Source organism: Myotis nattereri (assembly GCF_964212035.1).
Source record: "Myotis nattereri genome assembly, chromosome: 3".
Lineage (NCBI taxonomy): Eukaryota > Metazoa > Chordata > Mammalia > Chiroptera > Vespertilionidae > Myotis > Myotis nattereri.
The window spans coordinates 31,836,898-31,864,294 of NC_138077.1; the positions used below are offsets into that span (position 1 = coordinate 31,836,898).

Consider the following 27,397-nt stretch of genomic DNA (forward strand, 5'->3'; position numbering starts at 1 on the left):
GAAAGAAAATCCATAAGGTTTTTTTATTTTCTGCTTCTGTAATACAGACTTTGGACACAGCTTTTTTTTTTTTTTATATTGAAATGGAAATGACCATATAGTTCTATTTACCTTTTTAAAAAAATTCCCAAACTGTTCTATTTATTCATTCATCCAATAAATCCTTACTGAGTGACTACTATTTGCCAGGAATTTTTATAAGTACAAGAGATAGGCCAGTGAACAAGTAAATGTTGATAAGAGCTATGAAGAACAATACAGCAGAGAATAAGTCAGGGGTTGGAGGTTATTTTATAAAAGTCTCTGATGTGGTGGGGAGAGATTTCTATTCAGAGGAAACAGCCAGAGCAAAGACCCTGAGAGTAGAGCATGCGGATGGCATTCTGGGTAAAGCTCAGAGGGCAGTGTGGTTGGAACAAGGTGATCTAGGGAAACAGATGAGGCAGGAGAAGTGGTAGAGGAGACGGGGCAGAAGGCAGGTCAGATCTATTAAGGCCCGGGGACCTTTGTAAGGACATTGGCATTCTGAGTGAGAAGGGAAGGCATTGAAGACTTGAGCAGAAAATTTGCATAACCTGTTATGTTTTAAAAGTGTCATCTCAGGAAAGATGTGTTGTGGACTCAATTGGATTGTGCATATATTCTCAAGATAGGGAAAACAGGATTTTTTTTTAGTGGATTAAATGTGGTATGTGAAAGAAAAACTCAGGATAATTATAACATTTTCTAGTCTGGAAAAATGGAATTGCCATTTATTGAAACAGGGGAGACTGTCATGGAAATAGATTGGTGGGTGGAGTGCAAATTAGTTTAGTTTTGGACATGTGGAGTTTGAAATGCCAATTACATATCCAAATGAAGATGTCAAGTAGGAAGTTAGACACATAAATCTGGTAAAGGAGAGAGTTTAGGGCTGGAGATAAAAATGTAGGTATTAAAAAAAAGTAGGTATTGTCAGTATATAGATATTTTTAAAGCCCCAAGACTGGAAAAGCTCACTTAGAGAGGGAATGTCCAGTCCTGGGCACTCCAGGAACCTGGAAAAGGAAACTGAGAAGTGGCCAGAGACTTGATAGAATGAGAGGGATGTTCCAAAGCCAAGAGAGAAAGTATTTCAATGAGGAAGAAGAGGTTAACTGTGCCAAAGACTGCAGATAAGTCAAACAGCATGAAGTCAGAGACCTGACATTGCATTTGGCAGCATGGAGATCACCAGTGTCCTTAGCAAGAGCTACCATGGCGAGGATGAAAGCCTGATTTGAGTTGGCTCAAGAGACGAAGGGAGGAGAGGAATTGAAGACAGTAAGTACAGGCATACAAAACTCCCTCTGAGCTTTTCTGTGAAGGGGAGCAGATAAAAAGAGTAGTTAGAGCCCGTAGGGGGCTAAGGTGAGTGTTTATAAGACCAGAGATAGCACCATGTAGTGAAACCCTCCAATGGAACAGGAAACATTGGTGATGCAGGAGAGAGATAGAGAGATAGAGAGACTGGGTCAATAGCCTTTAACTGATGAAATTGGATGGGAATCTAAGCAGAGCAAATGGGAAGAACTGATTGATATGAATGAAGGAGGCGGTCTAGTAATTGATAATAAGTTTCACTGGGCAAGATTAAGAAACTGAGAAGCCAGGATATTTATAGAATTGTCCCAGTGAATATTAAAATGACCAAGAATTAAGAAAGGATGATGCTGGAGACAGTGAGCCAAGAGCTAGAATACTTAAGCAATGAGGGGGAGGGATGAAAGGTAACTAGAGACTGCGGAATGATGGCAAGAGCGTCAAGCACTGGATGTTTAGGAAAAGGGATGGGCAATGGTCTGTACGTGGCAATGAGGAACAAGCAGGCATCCTGCTACTATTAACGTTTTATTATTCACATTTTGACAGAGATAAAATAACATAGTCGGGGCATGGCAGTGACTATATGGGGAAATCTTGGCTTAAAACCTACCAAATCATTTCTAACCACTGCTTAGAACAACTGTAGACAACTGAAGACTTTTTGTGTGCAGGGGGGAAAAATACTTGAAACAAACGAAAAGGCGCAGACTAGACAATATGTCAAGAATATTTTCTTCTTTTATAGCCTGACACAGGTGAGACTTACCCAGTTTCCACACATTTTTGACAACCAAAAACACTTTAGAAAACTGGAGATTTAAACAATGTAAACATGTGTAGGCATAGCAAAATGATAGTTTCCCTTTCCAATATAAAGTTGGCATCGTAAATAAGACTGCTCAACCGCACAAAAATAGCTTCACAACATCCAATTTTAAAATTCATCCATGCTGTCATCCTTTTTTTTCTTGGTGCAGATTTATTTCTTGTTGTCAGTTAACATGTGAAATTCTGGCTCAGGTAATGTCTGAAGTTTTTAAATAAACCGTAATACAGCATTACTATTCCGTAACACCCACTCCAGGACAGGAGATAAGAGGAAGGGGCAACTGGGGCCTGGATACTTGCTATGTACAAACACTGATCCACTGTGGGAAATGACAACTCACCTTTCCAAGTTATGTTGCTCAGCCTCAATGGTGAACGTAACTCAGTGCTGATAAAACAAACCATCAAAACCAAACCCTGTTATGCAAAGCGTTGAGTTAGTTTGGTGATGTCTACACAAAGTCACAAACCTGGAAACTTCAGACCATTTCTATTTTTAACTATATTTTCTATTCTTCATCCAAATGTTTGACATCATGGACACAGAGTCTAAGATTTTGATCAGGAATTAAAATATCTGAAAACGTATGCAGAGATTTTTTAAAAAAAATCCCTTTATGGGAATTTAGTTTGGGTGCATTCTGGTCCTTCCTCGAATGGCAGACCTAGAAGAGTCAAGTTAAAAAAGCAGAGGGTTATGGCCTCATGCTGTTTAACACTATGCAAATTTTTGAATATTCTAGGTGTCTGTGGAAAAATTCCCAGAACAATAATACAGTATGGAAATAAAACAACACTTGATATGTTTGGTAGAAATGTACAGATGGTCAGTTTTGAACTTGCAAGTTCTCAAGAGGTTTTCTTTGTTGGGGCTTCTGAAAAAAGATCTGCTTATACCCATTTTGAGACCCAGGAAAGGCCACCATACTTCAGGGTGCCTGATAATGCTCTACTGATCGAGGCCAAAATGCAGTGGCTTTTATGAGAAATACTGGCAGGTAACTGAAATCAAATTTAGACTTTTGGATTTTATGTTGCAACTATGTAGGCTCCAGGGAGGCCAGTTTCGGGTTTGTTTGTTATGCTGTTTGCTTTGGTTCGATTTAAATTTTTGAGGAATGAACCAAAATGCAACTAACATTCACGGAAACTGTTGAGATGGTCAGAACGTAGTACCAGAGGAATTTGGGAACATCGGGAGCATGGTAGATAGGGGGTTCAGAATGATCATCAGCAGCATGCTGTGATATTCTGCTATTTTCCTCCATGGATTAAAAGAGTTTGCGCTTCTTTCTTAAAACGAATGTCGCACATTACGTATCTTAAAGCAATAAGCACGAAGGCCAGTGGCGCCTGTTCAAGCAGACTTTCAGAGACAGCACACACCAGTAACACAAACAGCTCTTCCACGTTTCGAGAATACAGTGATGGGAACTGGTACACATGATGGTAGGGCAAACTTTTTTTTTTTTTAAACTTCACAGAATGTGAGCTCAGACTTCAGCTGCTTCCTTGTCTGGCAATGAACAAAACCAAAAGGGCTCCAGCCTGAATGATCAAATGCACAGGAGGGGCCAGACACACCAGCTACCAATGAGTCACAAGAACAGACAGAAAACGGTTAGTAGATCTTGATAACCAGAATTAAGGTGCTTTTTAAAATGTGTACTTGTTGCAACATGTGTCAGGAGTGTAGCTGAGCAAGCAATGTCAGCATGTTAGGCAAATGGAGTCCTTGTCCAAGTGGCGTGTGGGATCTCACCTGCACCTTGATCTAGACCAGCGGTTCTCAACCTGTGGGTCGGGACCCTTTGGGGGTCGAACGACCCTTTCACAGGGGTCGCCTAAGACCATCGGAAAACACATATATAATTACATATTGTTTTTGTGATTAATCAGTATGCTTTAATTATGTTCAATTTGTAACAATGAAATTGGGGGTCACCACAACATGAGGAACTGTATTAAAGGGTCGCGGCATTAGGAAGGTTGAGAACCATTGATCTAGACTGTTGGAATAGCACTAGGTCTTCTTGAAGCCTCATCTAAAAGTCTTCAGGAAAAATAATGTGGAACTCAGTGCAAGGTGTCTTCGTTTGCATTGTGTCCAATGACAGTGGTCTGAATGTAAGTGGCCTGGGGAGGACTTTGCCATTTGATGGGATCTTACAGGACATCCATTCCCAACACCCACTGGATGCAGGAATCCATGCTACAATGTCTCTGACTGGTGCCCAGGAATGATGGTAACCTGTTGTCCCCGGTCTGAGACCGTGGTTGGGCAGACTCAGTGGATTTTGATGCAGAGTTATCAATTTAGAGTAGCAAGGGCTGCAAAGATCTAGTGAAAACTACTTTGGAAGGAGTGCTCAGTTTCTCTCTGTAGAAAAATAAAAACAAAATGAGCTAATTCTAGAGATGAAAGTCCTCTACAGGAAGAACCAAAGCTAACAAGTGAAACTAGTTTCAAAACTAAAGACACTTATTAATATGATGCTGTTAAGATGATAAAAAGCACAATGATCTCCGTTAAAAATAAATTAAAGCAAACCAAAAAGTTGGCATTTGTTATGAGCCACAGGAACAGCATTCTGAAATATTCTCTATGGCCTCAGCTCCAGTATATCTGGGATAGGGTCTGTCCTGATGGAGGAGAATGTGTTTTTCAAAATAAAAGCCTCAGGGAATTCTTTAGATATCTTTTAAGGAGCACAGATTTGTGGATGTGGCGGGGCACTCTCAAATTTGTTTTTGCCTTGTACTCAGTGTAAACTACTTGCACAAAAATATAAAAGGCATGGCTTGATGTTTAACGTCTGTGTTTTATTGTTGTTGGCACCAGAAAAAGCTCATGTTCTATGTTATGTCACTGTACATACTGTAAACAAGACTGCATTAATATTGTTTTCTTATGAGTTTTTGTTTCAATGAATCTAGATTTTAAAAAATACATTCACAAACTACCTTATGTTTAAACACAATGATTCCCTTTTATTTCTTAACTGTACCCCAAATCCCACAATAAAAAAATCATTTAAAGCTGTGTGTTTCAAACTTATCACTTAGAAATAAAAACAGAACATAACATAAAAACAGAGATCAGTTTGCAACATAATTTAAAGAAGCTCCTGGTTTAAAATACCACAGCAGCAATATAAAGAGCTGGTGGCAATCACATTCGGAGATGAGACCCAAATCAATATATTTTGTCCACATCAGCGTCCAATTATAATGGTTGCTAAATTCAATCAAAAAAGTTATTGCTGAATTTTTTGCATGGAATTTGCAAAGATAGTATCATTCAGCAGCAGAATCACAGCAGTAAAAATGAGAACGGGAGGATTTCATTGCTTTTGAGAGCTAAAGAGACCATGATGAGGACATCTTGGTGATCATCTAAAGATAATCCTCAATTCCATTCCTGTGTATTACCTACTTAAAATAAATGCAAATGACAACCACCTTTACGGGAGGGGGGGTCACAATCACCTACTTCAGGAATGAGAATAATTCCCCCCTCTCCCCCCTTCCCCAAACACCAGATTGAAATGGCTCCACTTTTCTAATGCGTATTTCGTTCTCATTAATAGTACATCAGCTGCTCATGTATTTAGGCAAAATCAGTAGGATCACAGATTTTTAAAATCTGTTAATAGTAGCTATTTTCTCCAGAAACAAGCCGCATTCATTTCTGTTGTTGATTTTTTTTTTTTTTAATTTTCAAGAATAACAATTTGGTCAACTACTGTTTTGTTGAAAAAATATTAAATACACCTGAGATTGCCAGTTGAGCTCTCTATATGTCTCCTGGAGATAACACTGCTGTGATGAACAGTGAAACAAAACGAACAAAACGAGGTAGGTTAAAACAGGAAGCGCAACACAGATATCGTTTTGCAACACCTCGATACCACAAGTGGCCATGCGTGTAGCTTTGGAAAAAAAAAATCCCAGACAGTCACGCAAAAGTTCAAATCATCTGAGTAAGAGTTTATAAGGACACAAGTCAACCTGAACTAAATATACACATATCTCTGCACAAATGTTGCTTACCATATGTTGGGTAATTTGGAGGAAGGTAAAATGATTAGGGTCTCAGAATTTTGGCCAAAGCCTTGCTTTCAAGTTCGATAAAATCTGAACCAATGCTGCCTGCTGTCTCAGGCAGGCATAGTAGTCTCATCCCTTCTCTCACCAACCCAAGAGAACACAGGCAGCTCAGAAACATTTATTATTTTTTTCAGTCACAGTTTTCATCTTGAGAAAGTGGCATTGTCAGGAGAAAGCTGGGAATGACCGGAGCCCGGATGTCATTCACTCCCCAATCAGAACTCAACAAAGTCTCATTCCTAATGAAGCTCAAACCGAGTGACCTCTTAGCTGGGAGGCCTTGTACATTTAAAAAAAGATTGTGTGTGTGTGTGTGTGTGTGTGTGTAATTTTTTTAGCTTGTTTCCCAGAAGCTCTTTCTGTTTGGCCTCATCTGTCACCCCATCTTTTGCCCTGACTTGTTGCATAATAGCTGAGGGAAAATTGTGTTATGGGATCCCTCAATCACTGGAACCAACTCAACTCAATGACACTACTATCCCATTCAACACACTCCATTCTGTACAGGGCCATATAAAAATAGGGCCTGTCAGACTCACAAAAATGGCAGTTGATTTTATTAGTCTAAGGCTAGTAGTTTAGCCATTTAAAATCTATTTCCCCAAAGAGGGGAAAACTAGCACAGTATTTTTCTTCTCTTAAAAATTCATTAGCCAGTTGCTACCAAAAAGCAACCTTTTGGGTTGGTGAAGGCAAAAGAGTTCTAAAATCACCCCACTATGCAGTTATGGCCTTCAGTGTGAGGAGATAAGGTACATTTATTGTGCTGTCTCTCACCATTTGAAATTGGAAATTTTACAACATATGTATATTTAAATCTAGCAGGCAGACAGAATTAAAAACAGACTAATTTTCTCAGTATGCATTCTCTCCCCATTCTTACAAAGTAAGGGGGTACAGAAAAAAGGTTAAAAAAACAAAACAAAACTCAGAATCCACCATAACACAGCTTAATCATAAGAGCACACAATATTTGTTTCTATCCCTAACTCCGAAGGGCACATGGTCCATCTTTGTCCACAGACAATGCAGCATTCTTGGGGATCTCCTGGAAATTCCTGCCACCTTTTTCTCTCCTTCTCAACCAGGCTGCAACATTGAAAGATGGACTGTATTGGGACGGGTGGAGGGAGAGGAAAAGGGGAAAGCAGTATGTTCAACCAAGCCTTCTGATTCTGCCTCTAGACTGGCATAAGTCCACATGAGTAATGTTCTTTTAAATTAGAAACAACGCCATGAAGATAAGTGCCAAGTGCTCTTCTGTTACCAGTTCATCATGGAATTTCTGTTGAGGGTCATGAAAAACACTTGGCTACTTCCTCCAGATCGCACGGATGCAAAAAATACCTGTTTGAAATTAAAAAGAAGTTAGTTCAACTGCATGGTTTCTTCCCCTCTTTTCTTCAACTGTCCATCCATTTTCTCTCACATGTCCTAGCCTTGCCATGCGTCAGCTCTTAAGACTCAATGGTTGGTGTTTATAAAGTGTCTTTTAACATAGTGCATCCTCTGTAAACACTCCTGCCTGCCTTTATTACTATGATTGCTATTTATTATCATTTATTGTGATTTTGACCTTCAGGGACATGCAAGGGGATACATCTTGATTTGTTAACTTCCCTTTGGGTGCTCATATTTTAAAAGGGAGTTTTGAGCTAGGAGATAATATGCTGGGTTTCTGGTCTAGGACACAACAAGCCCTTTGTTAAATTTTGGAAAGCTCCCCTTCTCTCCCTTATAAGGACAAGAGGGCAGACTTTAGGACTGAAGGGAACTCTTCCGCATTCTCAAAGTCAAGGGGGAAATTTTGGGCCTACTGACTTTAGTTCTTAATTTTTAAAATTAAAAAAGAAATTAAATGGTTGTGGTCAGATAGGGTCAGGTGTTCAATGCCTATTCAGTTTGGCATTTCAAGACTTAACGCTTGGCTTCTCTGCTGATGCAGGAGAATCCCAGGCCAAAGGAGATAATGGCATTAGTAAGTAGAACCACAGTCCATTAGGTCTGGGTCTGCTAAATCCTTTTATCAAACAACTGAGAGAAGTGAGCAAAATTTGGGTTACTGCTCACCTGAGCTGAATGTCAGTGAGCCACTGCCCTAGGAAAATAACATTCTGGGCTGTGGCCTAGCCCTTGAGTCAGCCAATACCAAACTTTGGTCCAAGGCATTTACTTTTGTCACTAGTAGAAAGTCTCTGCTACTTCATTTCCACAACTTCTTCAAGAGAATGCTGTCTCTCCCAACCACAACTTCTTAAGAAGTTCTGTGGAAATGCTTGTCATTCACCTAATGTAAGTAAAGCTACTGTTAGGGTCAGTGAATCAAAATGGATAAGCACAGAGGGCCCATGGAAAAACAGTGAAGGAAACAAAGAGCTGCTGTCCTCTCCAGGCTGTGTGTGCTCTGGGCTCTAAACCTCGGGCCCCAAATACAGGTGTGGTCCTAGCCTGCTCCTGAGGGTGTGCATGGCATGGGACAGCTTGTTGGGGTGGGTCTTCAATGAATTAAGAGTGTGGGAGTCCATGCTCAGATCACTCTTAGTCTTACAATTCCCGGACACTGGAGTTTTACTAGGGGATGGGTCTGTGTTCTGACATACTCTGGGCAGGCCCTAGAACCATCCTGGCCACCCATAGCTATTGTTCACCCAGACCACACTAGACCACACCAGGTCAGAGTAGTTGGCCAGGGTTGAATCTAGTCTAGACCCATATCACCAGGGTTGGACTAAGACCAGTCTGGCCTCTGGGTGGATCAAGGCATGTCTATCTGTTTAACCCATCACATTCTTTTCTATACAAAAAGCTGTTTTGGGGACAGCATTTCTGAGCTGGCCAAGGTCACGAAGGATAAATTCACAAATGGAGTACAACTGAGCTACTAAAACTTTGGATGAGTCCATAGGGAGGACGAGGGAGAAGCAGCAATGCTGCAGAATACCCTTCCGAGGACTGAGCATGCCAGACGGACACCGCCACCTTCACGGGGAGACAGGCCCCCTAGAACATTGCAGAGGAAACATGGCTGGAATGACACAGGACATGGCACTAGTTGAGTTTGTGACTGTGCATTTCTTAAGGAATGGGCGACATTTTTTAAACGTTTATATTTCTACATGCCAAATGTTACACATTAAAAAGTGAATATAATGTGATGGGTTAGGTCCCGATAGTGACTTTGTGAAAAGTCTCCAAGTGGAATTTAAAGTTGACCCACTGTGAGATGATTAACGATGGGCCAACTCTTCTAAATGCTTAGGAGAATTTGGGGTGTCTACTGAATCACCATAGGGCCTGCAAGCCACAGAAGTTACTAACAGTTCACAAGAATTTTTTAGATGTGTTTCTGTCTTTTTTGATATGTAAAGAATATATGTCGAGGGTTCACATAAATCAAACCAAATAATGCCATTTCAAGATAATATTGATTGTTTAACACAGATGTGATTCAAATCAGTATAAAGGAAAATGAAGGTTTCACAGGTACCTGGTGGTCTCTTAAAATGCAAACACTAATGCAAATGTTGAAACGGATTTACCTTATCATTTCTTTCACATAGAAACTTTAACCTTTGAGCTCGCTTATGCATAAATACTCCATCCAAATGTCCTGTTTCCACTGACCGGATCTCAATAGCTTTCTCGCCCCAGCCCATTATCTGATTGGAATGAATGTAGGCTGTCAAAAGGAATTTCCAAAACTGCATTAAAAACATTAGATGGGCAATAACTCACAGCATCTGTTCACATCTTAACCACAAAAATGACAAACGACTTGAGATAAACAGACAAAGCAAGTCTTACAAGTGTTATTCACAGACTTTTTTTTTTTTTTGTGGAATCAAATGGTTGTTTCACATTTCTTGATTTTCGTTTCATTTGGGGGGTGTAACTGCTGAAGGAGATAAGGAATGGTTAACCTACCCACAGACGTGGGCATTTCTCCCCATTGGAGCACCACATCCTTAGTTATCCGGCCATAGGTGTTCACATACACCCCCTCATCCTCATAGCAAACAAGCATTTCCATCCCATCTGTTTTAGGCAAGATGACAATGGCATGAGGAGTGATATTGCCCTGAATCTAGAAGACAAAGAAAGGTCAGGCATTATTCTTTTTAAAAATAAGGCAACATCTTGACTATTAATCATTAAGAATTGCAAAAATGAGGGTCCCCCACCATTTTCATACTAGAGACTGACATTCTGATTTGCTTAATTGAACCACCAACCTATCACAAACTCTGGTAAACACACACACAGGCACTAGGTTGAGAATCCAATTCACCTGATCCTGAAAATAACAACTCTGGAGCACCTGCTGTGTGCCAAACACTGGGCCCCTTACCTGTACAATTTCTAGTCCTTAGAACAACTCTCCATGGGAGATAGCTTCGTCTATAAATGAGGCAAATGCATTTCAGGGGGATTATGTAACTGGACCAAAGCTGCACTGATATGTGGTGGTGGAATTGGGATTTGAGCACACGTCTCATAGATATTGAAAATCACATTTTCCATCTACTTAATTACAGTGGGAAGTCTGGGGAGTGTTGGGGGGGGGGGGAAGCCGAGAGGTAAGAGATCAACCAAAGGATTTGTATGCATGCATATAAGCATAACCAATGGACACAAGACACTGCGGGGGTGGGGTGAGGGCATGTGCCGGCAGGTAGGGGAGGCCGGGAGAAGGTCAATGGGGAAAATAAAAAGGAGACGTATGTACTATTATCTGTAATACTTTAAACAATAAAATAAAATTAAAAAAAAAAAAGACGAGGAGAAGTTGAATTTGATGGAGAAGAGCCTAATTGGGGCCAGAAGGTGGGACCAAAACAGATTCCTATCAAATAGGCTATGGGCAGATAACACAGATTGTTAATCTGGATGCCTAAATAACTGAATAATAAAAATTAATGGTTTGCTTAGAAAAAAATTTAAAATTATCACTCATTACAAAGAAATATCACTATTGAAATAAGTGTAGATTGACTTGTTCTAGGAAAAGAGATGTGGTGATGCTGTGATCCCCAGGTTGGGGATGGTATATAGTCCAATAGCTGCTTAGTAGGTAGGAATGGGAGGATCAGAAATGACCATGGTGATGGCCCAGAACTCTGATCCTGTGTGCACATGCACACACATGAGGCAAAGCTGTACGGCAGCAATGAATGACGTGAAGGTGTATACGTGTGTGTGTGTGTGTGTGTGTGTGTGTGTGTGTGTGTGTGTGTGATATGTACTAAAACAACTTTTTTTTTTTCCCAATCAGATTTCTTTGGAGTAAAAAGTCTTTAAACTCCGCAAATACAAATCAGCAACAGTTTAGGCCTCAGACTTTCCTAATAGTCTCTACAGTATGTTAGCCTTGGAATGACATGAAGAAAACACAATTTACACTAAACCAATACTACTAAGCAAAACCATGTGTAGTGTTTGGGTGAAAAAGGTGAAGGGATTACAAACTACAAATTGGCAGTTATAAAATAGTTACGGGGATGTAAAGTACAGCTTAGAGAATATAGTTAATAATATTGTAATAACTTTGTGTGGTACCAGGTGGGTACTGACATTCTGGGGGATCACTTCATAAGTTATTTAAGTGTCTAACCCAGCCGTGGGCAAACTACGGCCCGTGGGCCGGATCCGGCCCATTTAAAATGAATAAAACTAATAAAAAAAAAGGCCGTACCCTTTTATGTAATGATGTTTACTTTGAATTTATATTAGTTCACACAAACACTCCATCCATGCTTTTGTCCCGGCCCTCTGGTCCAGTTTAGAAACCCATTGTGGCCCTCGAGTCAAAAAGTTTGCCCACCCCTGGTCTAACCACTATGCTGTACACCTGAAACTAACATAATATTGAATGTCAATGTAATTGGAAAATAAAAAAATATTTTAAAAATAAAATTAAAAGTCATGTTTTAGGCAATGTGTCAGTATAGCAATGTTAATACTATAATTTGCAGGGCTCTGTACCAGCTACTTTAAATATATTTCATTATTTAATGTGATGAAAACCATGAGATAGGATATTTTATCCCCATTTTAGAGTTGTGAAAAATGAGGGCCAGAGAGACTGCCTAATGTGTCCATAATTGCAGAGGAAATACATGCTAGAGCCAGGTGTCAGATCCCACTACATGAGCTGTGGAATTGAAAAGAGGTACAAAAATGGCAAAAAAGGGGCCATTGGCCTTCTCTTACATGAAATGAACCAATCTCTCTTCAAAACCTGAAAATAGGAACTCATCTATTGTACTCCTGCTTAAAGAACAGAATTTATGCCCTTGAAGGAAAAACACCACATGTATTTTAATCTGAAGTTCAATGAGACAACATACCCAGTAAATGGCAAAGAACTGCTATTATGTGTTACTCAGAGTTAAGCAGTCATAAACATTAAATTTACAGGTTTTATTTATTAAAAGCATTGTCTATTTAGTGAAGGTCAAAAGTTCATCTGCTTTACTGACCAGTAAAGGCATGACTTCTATTAAAAATGCACAATGTTTCTACATGCAGGCTGTTGCACAGAGAGCCGTGACAGTAGGCTTCCAGAAACTTACATGAGATGGTATGTAGATATCATAAGAGTTTCCTGAATCAACATCAATTACATGGAAACCAGTGTGTGAACCAAAAATAACCTTTAATCTTTGACCTTCTTCTACCGTGAGATCCACAAGCAGTGGCTTGTGCTGGAGATCTGCAAAAGACTTTAAAAATCACCCCATGAGTGTACACATCATTCAAACAGGTTATCTTAATAATTTTTTCCTTTAGCCATTGCCTGGTAGAATTTAATATCTAACTTTCTTAAACAGAAACACCAGGAAATTTCTCTTTCAATTTTAGGTCTATTCATATTCTGGATCCAGGGAGAGGGGTCTAGCACCCATTTGTGATCCTTTCTCCACCCCTTGTCTTCCAGGGCAGAGAAGTAGCTTACAGTTGTCAATTTTTGATACCGTCATCATATGTTAAAACTACTGCTCTTCCCTGTTAATTTCTGGCCTTTTCCCTCAGGAAACCTCTCTGGCCCCTTTCCTTCCAATGTGACAGACAGGTCTACATTGGCTGCTCCCTTTTCAGAGACATCCTGGGGTGGGCCACCAGGTCAGCTCTATGCTAAGCCTGCTCAGATGAATGGAAAGGTGGCGGTAGAACATCACAAAACTCAAGACTCATTTTTTTTTTCACATGAATGTTTATAGCAACTTTATATGAATAAATCCCCCGAACTAGAAAAAAATTCACTTGTCATCCTTTGGCAGAAAAAATGGTTAAACAAATTGTGGTACATCCATACTATGGACTACTACTCAGCAATAATAAGGAATAAACTACTGACACATACAACAACCTGGATGAATCTTCAGAGAACTATGCTTAGTTGGCTAGTTGGGTTTAACCATAGTTCCAGCTAAGTTAATCTAGGTTCTACTTGTTTGAATCCACAGCTAACACTGCAACTAGCTGTCAATCAAGTGTGCTTCTGTTTTCCTTTGCCACCTTTTACCTTTATTGGGTCTTGAAGTCTGGGAGAGAATTTGTGAAACCCCAGGTGCCTCACTATAATGCCACTGCCCCCTATCAGACTTCTCTCCTCATCCACTGCTAACAGCCTCACAGGACGGGAGACCTTAGCCTGGTATCCTTGTCCTGTGGGAGGGGCTCAGCCTTCTGTCATCTCCATTCTTTTTTTCCAAGTCCTTTTTTGCCTTTGCTCTTCCCTCTTTTCAGGCCCAGTGTGATCTGCTGAACAAAGCATTTCACACTCTCTCATGCACTTTGGCTAGTAAACTGATGGCAGCAACTTCAGAACTGGAATGGGATCTTGATGGAAAAGCTTTTGCGGAGAGAGATTTTGGCAGAACAGTAGTACCACTTTAGCTTTCAGGAGTGATCCCTTAAGTGTTATTACTAACCTAATGCATTCCAAAAATTTTTCTCTATAAAAGTGGGGTTATGGAGGGGTGCCCATTTCCATTGATGAATCTATCTTCTTGTGCACATCACAAATGAGCCCCTAGCGCTAAGGGAACAAGAAAAAAGTGGGTGACTCTGCCTTGAAGATGGCTCACAGTGTTCCCAAAGCAGCTTCTGCCCCCACATGGCATATGTGGGAAGTAAGAATACAGAGAGGGTCAAAGGGAATAATGGTCAAAAGGTGGGGAAAAAGTGAGAACCACTGAGATATAAAGAGAGAGACATAGGTAGCAAGAGAGAGAGAGAGAGAGAGAATGAACAGAAGAGAAATTTACATTGGCTGAGACAGACTCTGTAGCTCTGAAAACATTGGAGTGCCCACAAGCACTGGTCCTTCTGGCATTTGGGGGTCAGTTTTCATGATCTGGGGCAATGGGACTAGAATATCCCTATCTCGCTCTTGTTGATTAGTCTAACCATGGTGGGTAGAGACTCAGACAAGGTGAAAAAAAAAAGCCACTGAAATTGAAGAATGTAAAGAAGCTAGGTCATTTTCAGAGGTGACTAAATTCAGTCTTCATTTTAGAGAAATTAGGGATATGGAGCATCAAGTGAGTTTTAGGGACTTTACCCCACAAGGGTTATGAAGATTGTAAGATTTAGAGACTCAGTTCAACCTTAAAATTCAGGGCTGTTGTTGGTTTGCCTTTTTGAGATGAAATATCAGCGTGCCCTAGTTAGGTGGCTGTATAATGAATCTCCTTGCCTAATACCACAATTAAGGATTCACCCGGGAACCATTCCATACTAAATGCCACTTGGAGATGGTGTTTCATAAACCTGAATGGAGGAGTGTGTACCCAACTTTTAATTTGACTAATTTTATAGCATTTATTACGTCTTAGTTTTTACTTTCAGAATAATAAATCTAAGAGTTTCTAGACTTTTAAAAGAGGTTTATTACATATAGGAATATTATATTAGTCTAGGTATAAGACAGACCACTTTGTTAACTGGTAGGAATTTAAAATAAAAAACAAAACAAAACAAGCACTTTTTAGGTAATCACATGCCTGCTTACCTTAAATGCCATGAACTTATGATATGGTTTAGGAGCCCAAGCATATATCTCCACGGCATTCTTTAAGGCAATCACCAAGAATTTGATCCTTTCATATTTAACTGTAATACAAAATTATAAATTAAAAAAGCATATCAGTTTATTCAAGTTTTTGTATTAATGAATGTGTAAGCATACTATGCAAATATACAGGGTGGGGCAAAAGTAGGCTTATAGTTGTTTGTATGGAAAATAATACAATAATCAATAAGTAATAATACAAGAATACACTATGTTCCATGTATTAACAACTGTAAACCTTCTTTTGCCTCACTCTGTATATATAAAACCACAATTGAGGGTGATGATCTTGGTGTAGGATTTTCTAGAGATAGATTTAACTTCCTTTCGTGTATTTGGTTTGCATAATACTTGGGGCCTTTTGCTTTGTACTGAACACTCTTTTCTTCATCTAAGGATGTAACTGGCTTAGGACTGTCTTTAACCACTAGGTTTAGATGTAAACTACACATTGTAATAAGAATATACATACTATCCCTTGATGTTTCCTTGCCTGGCTTTTATGTTCATCCACATGTAAGCAAGCAGGGGAGAGCTGGTAGAACAATTAGCAACTGGGTAGAGACATAAAGGCTTCCATTTGCTTACTATCCACATTTGGATTCCAATGATTAGAAATGCATAAGGGATTAATGCCCTTATAAAAGAGACCCTCGAAAGATCCCTCTGCCCTTCTGGTATGTGAGGTTGTAGCGACAAGACAGCTGTCCCTGAACCAGGACGTGAGTCCTCAGCAGACAGTGCAGCTGCCAGTACGTTGGCCTTGGTTGGACTTCCCAGCCTCCAGAACTGTGAGAAATAAATTCCTATCGCTTATAAGCCATCCAGTCTCTGGTATTCTGTTATAGCAGCCTGAGTAGACTAAAATAGTACACATGGCAGTCATTTTTTTAAATGCAATATTTGAACAGAATATTCTGTGTTCTAAAGAAACTGGACATGCCAGAATAACACCAAATTCTTGCTCTTTGAGCTCTTTTTATTTTTTTGAGCTCTTTTTTTGAAGCAGGTCCCTTCTATTTACACATTCTGTCTTTAATATACTTTCACCTACTTCTTTAGCAATTTATTTCCATATTTCTAAATAACATTCTTACAACGTTATTTCTTGACTTTTTTCCCCCCCAGTTGTACATATTATCTACTGACTGTGTAGTATGGAAAAGATTTAATTTCTTAAAACTATCTTCTCTCTAGTCTCGCTTTTAAACATACACATTTCCTCTTCTCCATTCAATATAGTTACATTTGTAATTTTTGGTTAAATCAATATTCTGTGTTCAAGTTATTATTGTTCAGAGATGGGTGCATAGCATACCATAATTATGTTTCCTTTGTTGTTTTCTCTCATTTTTTTCATGTCCTTATTTTCTATGTATCTATCACTAAGCATGTGCAAACCTTCTGCTAGAACTGTAACTGCCTTCAACAGTCAAATGTGACAGGTAATCTATTAGTAAAATTTTATTTTTTCTCAAACCCACCTCTTCTGGAACCCTCTGCTTGGACTGACAGACACACACATACATATACCCTATTGGTTCTGTTTCTCTGGAGAGCTCTGGTGAATCCAGATGGATTATAAATACAAGGTGAAAGTAACCTTTCCCTCAGAATTTTGAAGCCTTGGTCCATTGTCTTCCAGTTTTCTAGGATTGCTGATAAGTCCCAGGCCACCTGATTCTGGGCCTATTATATGTAAACTGTTTATTTACTTACGATCTAAAAACTTTAAGGAGCTTCTCAGTTCCTGGATACTGAAATATCATGTTGATACATCTTGAGGTGAATCTTTTTTTAATCTACTCTTCTGGGTACTCCATGAAACCTTTTAATTTGTGATTTCAAGGCTTTAGTTATAAAAATGTTTTTTTCTATTCTTTCTTTCATACTTTCCTCTTCTATTTTTTATTTTCTCTTTTTTCCCCTAAAACTCATGTTACTAAGATTTTTTTTTAATTTATTGCTTAAAGTATTACAAAGGGTATTACATATGTGTCCATTTTATCCTAAGATTTTTGAACCACTTTTTATTTCTCAACTTCCCCTTCTCCATCCCTCCTTTTTTTCCTACTTTCTAGATTTCTCATTTTTATCTTCCAACATTTCTATTACATTTTTTATTCCTGCCAATACATTTTAATTTCTAACATTTTTTTCTAGTTTTCTGAATGACTTTTCCCAACCCTGCTCCAGCATTTTAAATAGCCTTTATTCTTCTTTTAGGAAAAACAGTTTTTATAATCTTTCTGAAGTTATCGTTTCTTTCTTTAAAATTTTCTTCCACTCCTCATTATCCTGCTCCTTCTAAACACCTTTCTAAGTTTCCTGCCTATCCGTGGATTTCCCCATGTCTGATATGTGGGCTACCGACTGCGGGGCTTCACTTTAAGACATTAGACAGCAAGCTTTGTTCATGGCATTTCTAACACTAGTGCCTGAACATCTTTTCTTTCTGGCCACTCAGTTTCGATAAAGACAAATCTCTGAATCTCTTGCTTGGGAGTTTAAGCATGGCTACCGACATTTTGGGAGCTAAACAGGGGATGGAGGTGTGTGTGTCCTCACAGTTCAGTATTTCCCATCATCAGATAGGCTGTGCCAACCTTTCATCTTCTATTTCTTTTTATTTTTAATCTTTATTGTTGAAAGTATTACGTATGTCACCCTTTTTCTCCCACTGACCCCTTATAACCTGCCCCCACCACCCACCTGAGGCCTCCACCACCCTATTGTCTGTGTCCATTGGTTATGCATATATGCATACAAAGTTCTCTGGTTGATTTCTTCCCACCCACTTACCCACCCACACTTCTATTTCCATTGGGGGTCGGGGTGGCTGCCTGACTGGCTTCTGGAGGACGTGCTACTCATCAACTTTTCAACAATCCTCCTATTTTCAATTCGACTTTATGCTTCCCCCTGGGGCCTCAGGTCCTGGGTCTGCCTGGGTTCTGTTAAGTGACTGGATTGATTTTGATAAATTTATTCACTGAACACTTACAATTCAGCATTTCCTGGTCGGCTAAGTTTGTTTTTAGTCATCCGGCTACTCTTGTTCAATTTTGTTGACATCTCATTTGTTGATTTCTCTCCTTCTGGTCCCTTTGCCCTTGTGGGTTTATGACATTTGTATTCTTTCACTGTCATTTTTATAGGCAGGAGTGGCTATAAATGCTTAAACTGGAGCCTGGGGCTTTATTCTGAATGCACTCTTTAAACCTCACCCACCTGGCTTTTTTTGTTGGGAAATAATGCAAGTATACTTAAGGTTTCAGCAACATCTTAACTTGTTCGTAAATGCATCATCAATTTCTGATAGAAAAAACTGAATGAAACTTAACAGAATAATTCAGATTGAACATAAAACAGTTCCATGCTTTGAGACTTACCAACTTTGTAATGTATACAGCCTTCCAAGTCCCCAACAGTGATCCAGCCTTGTTTCTTTTCCACTTCCGGGTCATTGTGTAGTATTCTGTTTCTTAGCCATGAAAGATAGTAAACTCGTAGCTTATTCTTCTTTCCTGTTGAAATAATGGAGCTTTAATTTCAAACCCCTGTGATAGCTTTTTCTCTTAACCCTTCCCATCTCCATTTTATTTTATTCATTTATTTTCGTTTACAATTGTGTGTGTTTGTATAAAGGCACAATAGCCAGTGTCTCCAGCACCATCAAAGTGTGTGTGTCTCTGCCAAAACTTATGATTAAAACAGCCTCAATTGTTTTGAACAAATAACCATCTTATAATTTGTCTTTGCCTTCAGGTCATTTTTTTTCTTTTTTCTTTTCTTTTTTCTTTTGGTGGCAGTGGTGGGATTCAGGTCATTTTTTATTTGAGCATGCTGCTCTTACCCTCCCTTCTTGATGCAAAGGGTAGTGTCTACTGATCGCAGTAAGACCTAATTGTGTAACAGAATGGTTGATCAAAGTTCCAGAATATTCTAGATCTAATTATATGACTAACAACTGGACATTTTATCATACTTATGTGTGACTGCCATTCCCTCACCTGCTAACCTAAGAGCATATTTGAATGGAGAGCCTCTTATTTACCTCCTCTATTACTTTAAAGATGACAGCTGGTAGTAGTTTTATTTTATCTGATTAACAAATAGAGGAATTTTATAAGAAAATAAGAGAAATAAGTTCAACAAGGGCAGTCTGAGCTATAACACTGGACACATTTATGGTACTAAGATCATAGGAAGAAATGCCACACAAAAATGGGGAAGGAATAAAAGATGAGTACTTGAAAAAACAAACAAACAACTTAAAAGTTCCCTTTGGTAAAATGATCCCGGAGTAAAGAATGTTTAGTATGATAAAATTTAGGCCTGTGGGTTTTCCTTCATAGGTACTTATTTTCCTTTGATTTCTTAGGTATCAAAATATGTTTTACATTTTACAGATGTAATATTTACCAGAAGACAATTCATTAAAGCGTGGCACACTGGATTTGACAGGAGAGTGAATTTGTAACTTAAATTAAGGGAATCATAGTGAAGTTACTGCTCCTTTTTGTAGCCAAAAGCCTAGGATATATACTGATCAGGATGAGCGGGTGGGCCAGCTCTTCCCTCTTTCTGCCAACACAGACCCAAAGGCAGTTCAAGCATGCTTTGCTCCTATCTTCATCTTTTTCTTTCCCCATCTATGCCTCATGAAAAGAGGAAATACTTCCACTTTAAAAAATGGGAATGTGTCACTCACAACATAATGAAGCTTGAATGTGACTTTTCTGGTATCATTTCCACTTTTGGTAGGTGACTGGCAGATGTGTGGTTTTAAATGTGATTTGGTAGTAGAGCAATCAAAAAAGCAATTAGCCAGAACAAAGGACTACACAGAATTTAACTCAATTGATAATAGAAGAATAATTTACTTGGTTAACTTTTATGTGGGAGGAATAAAAAGAAACGCAACTCTCAGCATGCAGTGGAAAGGTAAAAGAAAGAGGGAACTGTACCATCAGTAAAGGCATTTTATTCAAAATAGAAGTACAGTTGAAGAGTTCAATTTTATTCAAAATTCAACCCAGTAGCGCTGCATCGTCTCTGCAAAACAGTGGCTGAGTGTAGAGCCATGGTTTTCAAACTTGGCTGCACACTGGAAACACCTCAGAAGCCATGAAAGCAATGGATGCCTGAGCCCACTCCAAGGGATTCTGACCCACTGCTCTGGGGTGCAGGCTAGACTTTCCATATCTCCTCACTTTTGTCTTCATCTTCTTTTGTTTGTTTGTTAACCCTTGCCCAAGGATATTTTTCCATTGATTTTTAGAGAGTGAAAGGGAGGGGGAGAAGCAGAGAGAAACACTGATGTGAGAGAGACATGTCAACTGGTTGCCTCCTACACATGCCCCAACCAGTGTTGGGAATCAAGCCTGCAACTGAGGTATGTGCCTTTGACCGGGAATTGAACCTGGGACCCTTCAGTCCGCAGGTCAATGCTATATCTACTGATCCAAATGGGCTAGGACTGTCTCCATCTTTTTATTAAGGACCAGGAAGCTGCAGAGTGTAGCAGAATGATCCCACATTCAAATTCCTTTGCAGACTCAGTCACCCAGTGGGCCAGCTGTGCTTGCTAAAACATCAGTGGACTATAAGTTGGAGCAGTTCTTGTGAAAAGAGAGACCACAGGAATTCCTGCTTATAAAATTTCTTCCTCCCAGAAGCCTACACTTTGATCTTCTTCCTCTGAGAGTAGACAGCGATGATTGGAGTGCAGACATCTTAAAAGCATCCTTGCTGAGTCCTGGCAGTGGTTAAAGGCCCATAACGATACAGCCTTCGTGGTATGTCCCCGCCTAATTCAGATTTCAAGCAGAGGAGAGAGACTTACTTTTGGAGGTCAGACTTGTCCAGAGCTACAAAATGCAGGTGATCTCACTCTGAGTGTACTGCTATAATTCATTGTGTCCCTTGTTAGCTGGAAAGGGCAGACATTACCGTTTCTTCAGGAACGAGGTGATCACCTTTCCCACCTGTGCAGACCTGGAGGACTCCGGTTATCCTAGTAACATACCTGATATTGTCACGAGGACATTCAGTCCCTCTAGCACATCCATCTGCTGAAATCGTCTCCGGTTGATCAGATTATAGACTTTGCCTTGTCCGCTTCGGTCCAAAAGCATCAGGCCATTTTCAGTTCCCACCAGGAGGTTCACACCTGAAAATTTAAGAAGCACCCCAAGACTGACGTTTTACAGGCTTTAACCTTCTGCATCTGGGGTCCCTATAAAAGCTAAGAAATGGTGCTCTGTAAATACAAACTAATGGGCAAGTAGGTACTACAGTCGGGAGTGCAGAAGTCAAAGCTCTGACATAGTAATTAAATCACTGTCTCTTTGGTAATGAGATTAGTTTTAATTTATGAAGTTGTAGCAACATTTATTACATATGGGCATTTACTACCTAGTATAAAGAGTCCTTCTCAAGAGGAGCCTAAGGCACAGCTGTGACACTACCACAATTCGCCTTTGTTCCTTTCCTGTAATACCCACCCCTTTCTCGGCTCTTTAAACCCCACTTCAAGACTTCCCCAAGGTTCACTCCCACCCCTATTCATGCAGTGATTTCTAGCTTTTCCACCTTCAACATACAACAGAGTGCCCCATTTCCATACCCCACTGGGAGAAAACCCCTTCTTCGCCCTCACACCACAGCTTAACTTAGTTCTAAGGTTCTGCTCCCTGTTAGGAAATGATCAAATAATTCAAGCGAAGGTGTTAACACTTGAGAGTCACAGGAATAATGACTGTAAGGAACTTCGCAGGCATCTAAATCTAGTCCAACCCACCTCTCATACAATAATCCCTATTAGAAAGGGATCCCTATTGTCTGGTAGCTACAATACTAAACATTCATCCCTAGGCAAATCACCACCCCTCTCACCCCCAGCACACAATACACACATAAACACCGAGGTCCAATGCACAATGGACTATATTCATGAACAGGTAACTTTCTAACTTCTCTTGCTTGTTGTATGTCTATCTTCTGAGGAACATCAATATCTGCTCTTTCATGTACATGGTCAATATTAACATGTCTATTTTCTTGTTTTCTGTCTCTTCTCCAGAGGACAGAGCCTTACTTCTCTCCATCACACCTCCCATGAAATGGTTTTCGGGCTTCACGCTCTTCTCCACTAACATCTCAAATGCCTTTGTCCTTATAAAATTGTGGTGCCCAAACCTGGTCTGGTACTTTAGATGGGTACATGTCTTCCCTTGATCTGAACATGACATTTATAGTAACACAGACCATCACACCTATACTGAATTTGAGGTCAGCTAAAACCTGCAGATCTTTTTCACAGGAACTGCAGGTTGATGTTTTGAACTAAAAGGGAAGGTTCATCATCTATTTTCATTTTCAAATTTTATCCTGTGAGTCCTAGTATGGCCTTTAGCAATTCACTGAAATATGCTGGGCTAGTTTTTCAGCTGTGAGAGAGAGGTAATGCCTTTATTCCCCTTGTGAGATGTTGTAGGGATCACAGAATGTGGGGCACATCACACAGTGCTGGGCACATAGTGGGTGTTGTATTAAGTGGTAGCTAGATCTATTGTTGGCTCAGGTCCATCACTTATGTCAGGTGGTTCTGAATCTCATGTTGTTATCCTGGGTATCCGTTTGTGCTACATATAAAATTGCTCTTGATCTCTCCTGAGGCCAAGATAGACCCAGGTAAAGTCTATAACACCCATGATTCCAGCAGTGCTCTTCTGATGGTAAGATCCCCGGCTTTACACGCTTGAGGGTCAACTCATTACTGAGTTGTAAAGAGCACTAACTTACCCCACAGCGCTGCACAAAGTATTTCTGAGTTGAAGCGTTTCTTGTATTTTCTGATTTCTGGTGTGTCGCTATGGGGCCGGATGTTGGTTGGGTTTACGTTGACGACTGAAATCTTTCTGGCTTCATTGAGTTTGGCCTGTTCTTGCCTAAGAAGTTCGCTAGTAAATAGAGCTTTGAGAAAAAGAATCAGAGAAGTCAGTGGCTTCTTCTAAAGTAACCCATGGAATTATGGAGAAGGGGTTTCAAAACACAATGATTTCTTCTTGTTTAGTGTGCATTGTAGCAAAGGCAAAGAAACTCTGAAATATGCATATTTTACATTTTTTAGTAGAATAAAGTATGTCATTCATAGAAGCAGTATTTTTATCCATTAGTCAAATAGGCTATGGTCATCACTTCAGTAGTTTAGGGGATTACTCATAAAATTAAATACATCACCCTCATGCCCTGCCATATATGCAGGGAGGATTTGCTTTTTGAAATTCCACATTGTCAGCGGACGAACTGGCCTAAGTTGAGTCTGATGATTAGTGAGTCGCAGAAGTCTAGAAAGCAAGACTCTCTGGAAAGCAGCCAGACTTTTGCAGTGGGAAGCACACACCTAGAGCTCAACACAACTCCACACGCACTTATCAAGTGTCTACTGCGTGCACAGCATTGTACCCAGAAATTGCTTTTGAGAAACATGTGGTAAGTTTGGAGATCTCTGAGGAACAGCTTTTCCTAGGGCACCTGGATACCCCTGGGTTCCTACCAGAAGTGAAATAGAAGAAATCAAAGACAAATGCAAAGAAGGAACGAAAGTTGTTTTAGGAATCCTAAAAAAATAATTAAAAATGAAGGTCTTCTCTTTAAGATAGGGCCTAAAGAATATATGGCTTAACTATTGAACTAATGATTAATTTTTTTTTATCAGGCAAGAGCAGAAAGCCTAAAACATCGGGGTTTTCTAGCTTACCCGCAGCTGATGATTCTTCATCTTCTTCGTCTTCATCGGTGGGAGACGTCTGGTATACTCTGGGGTCCACAAAGGGGGTGAAAGATGCTTTAGTGCTGCTCCCCATACCATACTAAACAATAAGCAAGAAGAGGAAAAAGAGCAGATAATTAAATACTGCAGCAACAAATGCTAACAATACTTTGCTTGGGCTTCAAAAATAATTATAGATTCTTATCTATCCAGCTGTTCACACTCTAACCCCCTAGTCACAGGCCTGCCTCTCTCTCCAGCTTCTCCTGGTACTGGTTACTCACTAGCCATTGTACCTTTGTTAATTATCAGACTGTAAGAGTTACAGTCAACAAATTACATTTTGGACCCTATTTGGCACCTTAATATCTGGTAAAAGAACTGGTGACAGAGCTTATATCTCCTTTGAGTAAAAGCAATCTCATATTGACCAACTATTCTTAAAGGCTAACACAGTAGGCAATACACTAGGTAAGCATGTCCCCACAGCAGCACAGTTAACCAAAGGGTCTATCTTAGGGACTCAGGGCCCTTTCACACTGGCCTCCTGATGCAGGTGGATTGATGTTGGCTCAAGAAGCCTTAAAATCTTTAATGCAGAGACAATTTCATCCAGGAATTGAAGATTTTTCCTTCCTATGACAGTTTTCCCTTAAATGGACCATTATATTCATATATCTTATTTGGGGACTTCATGAAGATACTAGGTTTGCAGCCTACGCACCTTGAGGACTTACTTAAAAAATAAATCTCAAGGGCTTGGAAAGCACCATGAAGACATGAAGTCAGAACTAGACTATGGAACAGTGAACTCAAATATCAGGCTTACATCCCGATATTCCATATTAGACTTTTGTAAAAGGAGCTTCACTAACCATCTCCCCATTTTGTCAGTCATCTCCATTCCTTCAACTACATTCACGTTCTTTTAATACCCCAAACAGAGCTGCATTCAACATAAGAAGCACTTCTTTTTTTTTTTGTATAAATGTTTTTTATTACTGCTTAGTTTTTTATTTAAAAATATAAACATCCCAAGACCCCTAAAAACATAAGAACAAAACCACAAAGATCCCATCTGACTTAATTCAAGATTTCCCCTCCACCTTATAAAATCAAATTCATTCCATCTTTGACAAGGTTGGACTCCCCCTTTCAAATAGAGTCCTTTCACACACATTCTCTCCTTTGATCTTTAGGAGAAGTCTGTGAAGGAGCTGGGGGCAGGTACTAATAATCTCGTTTAGAGCTAGAATGGTGGCAGAATTTGAACCAGGATCCAACCCCATGGAGTCTTCCTTGGTACCCACAGAGGTGTTCTGGCAGAAAAAATCTGCCCACACTGCATGCTATAATAGGCTGCTGCACTTTCCTATATACTTCTGAGTTCTTTTCCTAAAGGCAAACAAAGCTTATTTACCCTATAACTTTAGAATCCAAAAGGTGCATCATAAGAAATTAGTGTGTGGACAACATAAAACCAATAGTGCACATGCTTTATAATCAGAAGTAGGAAAGGGCCTAAGAATGACTCACAGGGCAGCTCATGAAATATGATCAAGCACTATGAATTCATCTTATTGGTCAACTTGGTCAATGACATCTACGAGTACTACCTAAAACACTGTATATATTGAGGCTTTTTTCCTGGACTTTTTCCATCTGGGAAAGATAATATCCCATTCCTCCCTTTCTTATGCGATTTGGAGTTTAGAAAGATGAACACTTAGAGAATGTTGTCTATTTATTGATTTTTCTTTTTCATAAATAAATCATTTAGACCTCATCTCATTTAAGTCAAACTTAGTTTGACTAAATTAATGTAAGTGTGAACCTCAACTATTGACCTTGGATTCTCTATCGGCTGAAGTTGCTATCACTGGCCTGGCAGATAGGAGGTCCCAATACAGGTCCCAGCAGTGTCTCAAGTCAGTTATGGGCCTTGGGCAAGGTTCTTCACCTCTATGAGCCTCATCTGTAAAATCAAGTATTGGTCCTGATGATTCCTGAGAACGTTCACTGCCCCGCTTCTATGATTTCCTCTATTTGAGTATATGTATAAGTAGCTATAGAGTAGAAACCAACCAAACACATTTCTGGGAGCCTGTCAAAGACCTATTCTTGAAGAGAGCAGGGTTTCAGAACCCCTGAAGGAGAACAGAGCTGTTGTGGCTGTTGGCCAGCACTTACTTCAGTCCCGGAGTCCATTTCCTGGGAATGGGTGGAGACACGTCCCAGGCCCTCGGTGGGGGTCCCAGCTGGGGAATGACTTTGCTGCACCAGGTCCGGGAGGTTGATGTGGCCGGCAAAGCCATTGCTGTCACTGTGGCCAGATCGCTTCTTCTCTCCAGATGTCTGAGAGGGCACAACACATGGGGGAGGGGGGGAGGTTAGAGGGGGAGACAAAGGTCACAGAGTGACATCACCCCTCACATAGCACAGGTGTAGTGGTCTCCAAATCGACCCACTGGCATGTGGAAGATACCACTCAAATGTCTATTCTACCTAAGAAAATAAGAAAGAGGTTAAGCTTTGCTAATATTTAGTGTATGGATTGACCCTGAGGCCTTACGCTGCGGCATGAGGGGCAGTCAGGGGTCACATGGGATGTAGGGGTTCCCTGTGGAAAGGCAGGAATGCTGCAGATAGAGAGGCTAAGTGGGGCCTGCACTTGAAAATATTTGTGTGTGTTCTTGTGCATACACATCAGGTAACTGAATCTGCGGATCATATTACTAGATTATAATGACACAAACTCACAAAACAGATAACATGTCCTAAAGTATCGCTGAAAGGAACCAGCGGGATAACACTAATAATCCATGAACATATGTACTCCAAGGAAATGCAGAGCTGATACCCAACTCAGGGTTCTTTGTCAGTCACAAAGTCAACAAATGATTAGCCCTGGCTGGAGTGGCTCAGCTGGTTGGGAGTTATCCCAAGCACCGAAAAGTTGTAGGTTCGATTCCTGGTCAGGGTACATGCCCAGGTTGTGGGCTTGAGCCCAGGTGGAAAGTGTGCAAGAGGCAGCTGATTGATGTTTTGCTCTCACATGGATGTTTTTCTCTTTCTCCATCTCCTTTTCCCTCTTTCTGAAAATCAATTAAAATCTTAAAAAAAAACAACCCCACAAAGAAAAACACACCCAAATAATTAACCAGATCTGAGAGGAGGTAAAAAAATAAAAATATAAAAGCCATGGTGATGATACAAAGATTATTTGAAAATACGGATTTATATCCACTATCACTAATGTC

At 39.9% G+C, this 27,397-nt stretch overlaps 1 protein-coding gene across 9 annotated transcripts in view; it reads right to left on the reverse strand.

Moving 5' to 3' along the window:
* Positions 1-5,860: 5,860 nt before the first annotated feature.
* TNIK (TRAF2 and NCK interacting kinase) overlaps positions 5,861-27,397 on the reverse strand; it is a 344,036-nt gene continuing 322,499 nt past the window's right edge. For 8 of the 9 annotated variants that reach the window (XM_081085916.1, XM_081085915.1, XM_081085912.1 and 5 more), the window contains 10 exons: positions 26,328-26,492; positions 24,126-24,237; positions 23,168-23,338; positions 21,390-21,533; positions 18,751-18,885; positions 15,299-15,399; positions 12,855-13,004; positions 10,207-10,366; positions 9,822-9,961; positions 5,861-7,629 (listed from right to left, as the gene is read on the reverse strand). In XM_081085916.1, coding sequence (XP_080942042.1) covers positions 7,546-7,629; positions 9,822-9,961; positions 10,207-10,366; positions 12,855-13,004; positions 15,299-15,399; positions 18,751-18,885; positions 21,390-21,533; positions 23,168-23,338; positions 24,126-24,237; positions 26,328-26,492 — 1,362 coding nt within the window. In that variant the 3' untranslated portion in view covers positions 5,861-7,545. Of the gene's footprint in view, positions 7,630-9,821; positions 9,962-10,206; positions 10,367-12,854; positions 13,005-15,298; positions 15,400-18,750; positions 18,886-19,168; positions 21,294-21,389; positions 21,534-23,167; positions 23,339-24,125; positions 24,238-26,327; positions 26,493-27,397 lie in introns of those variants that run through there. The other variant, XM_081085917.1, reaches the window with a different exon arrangement.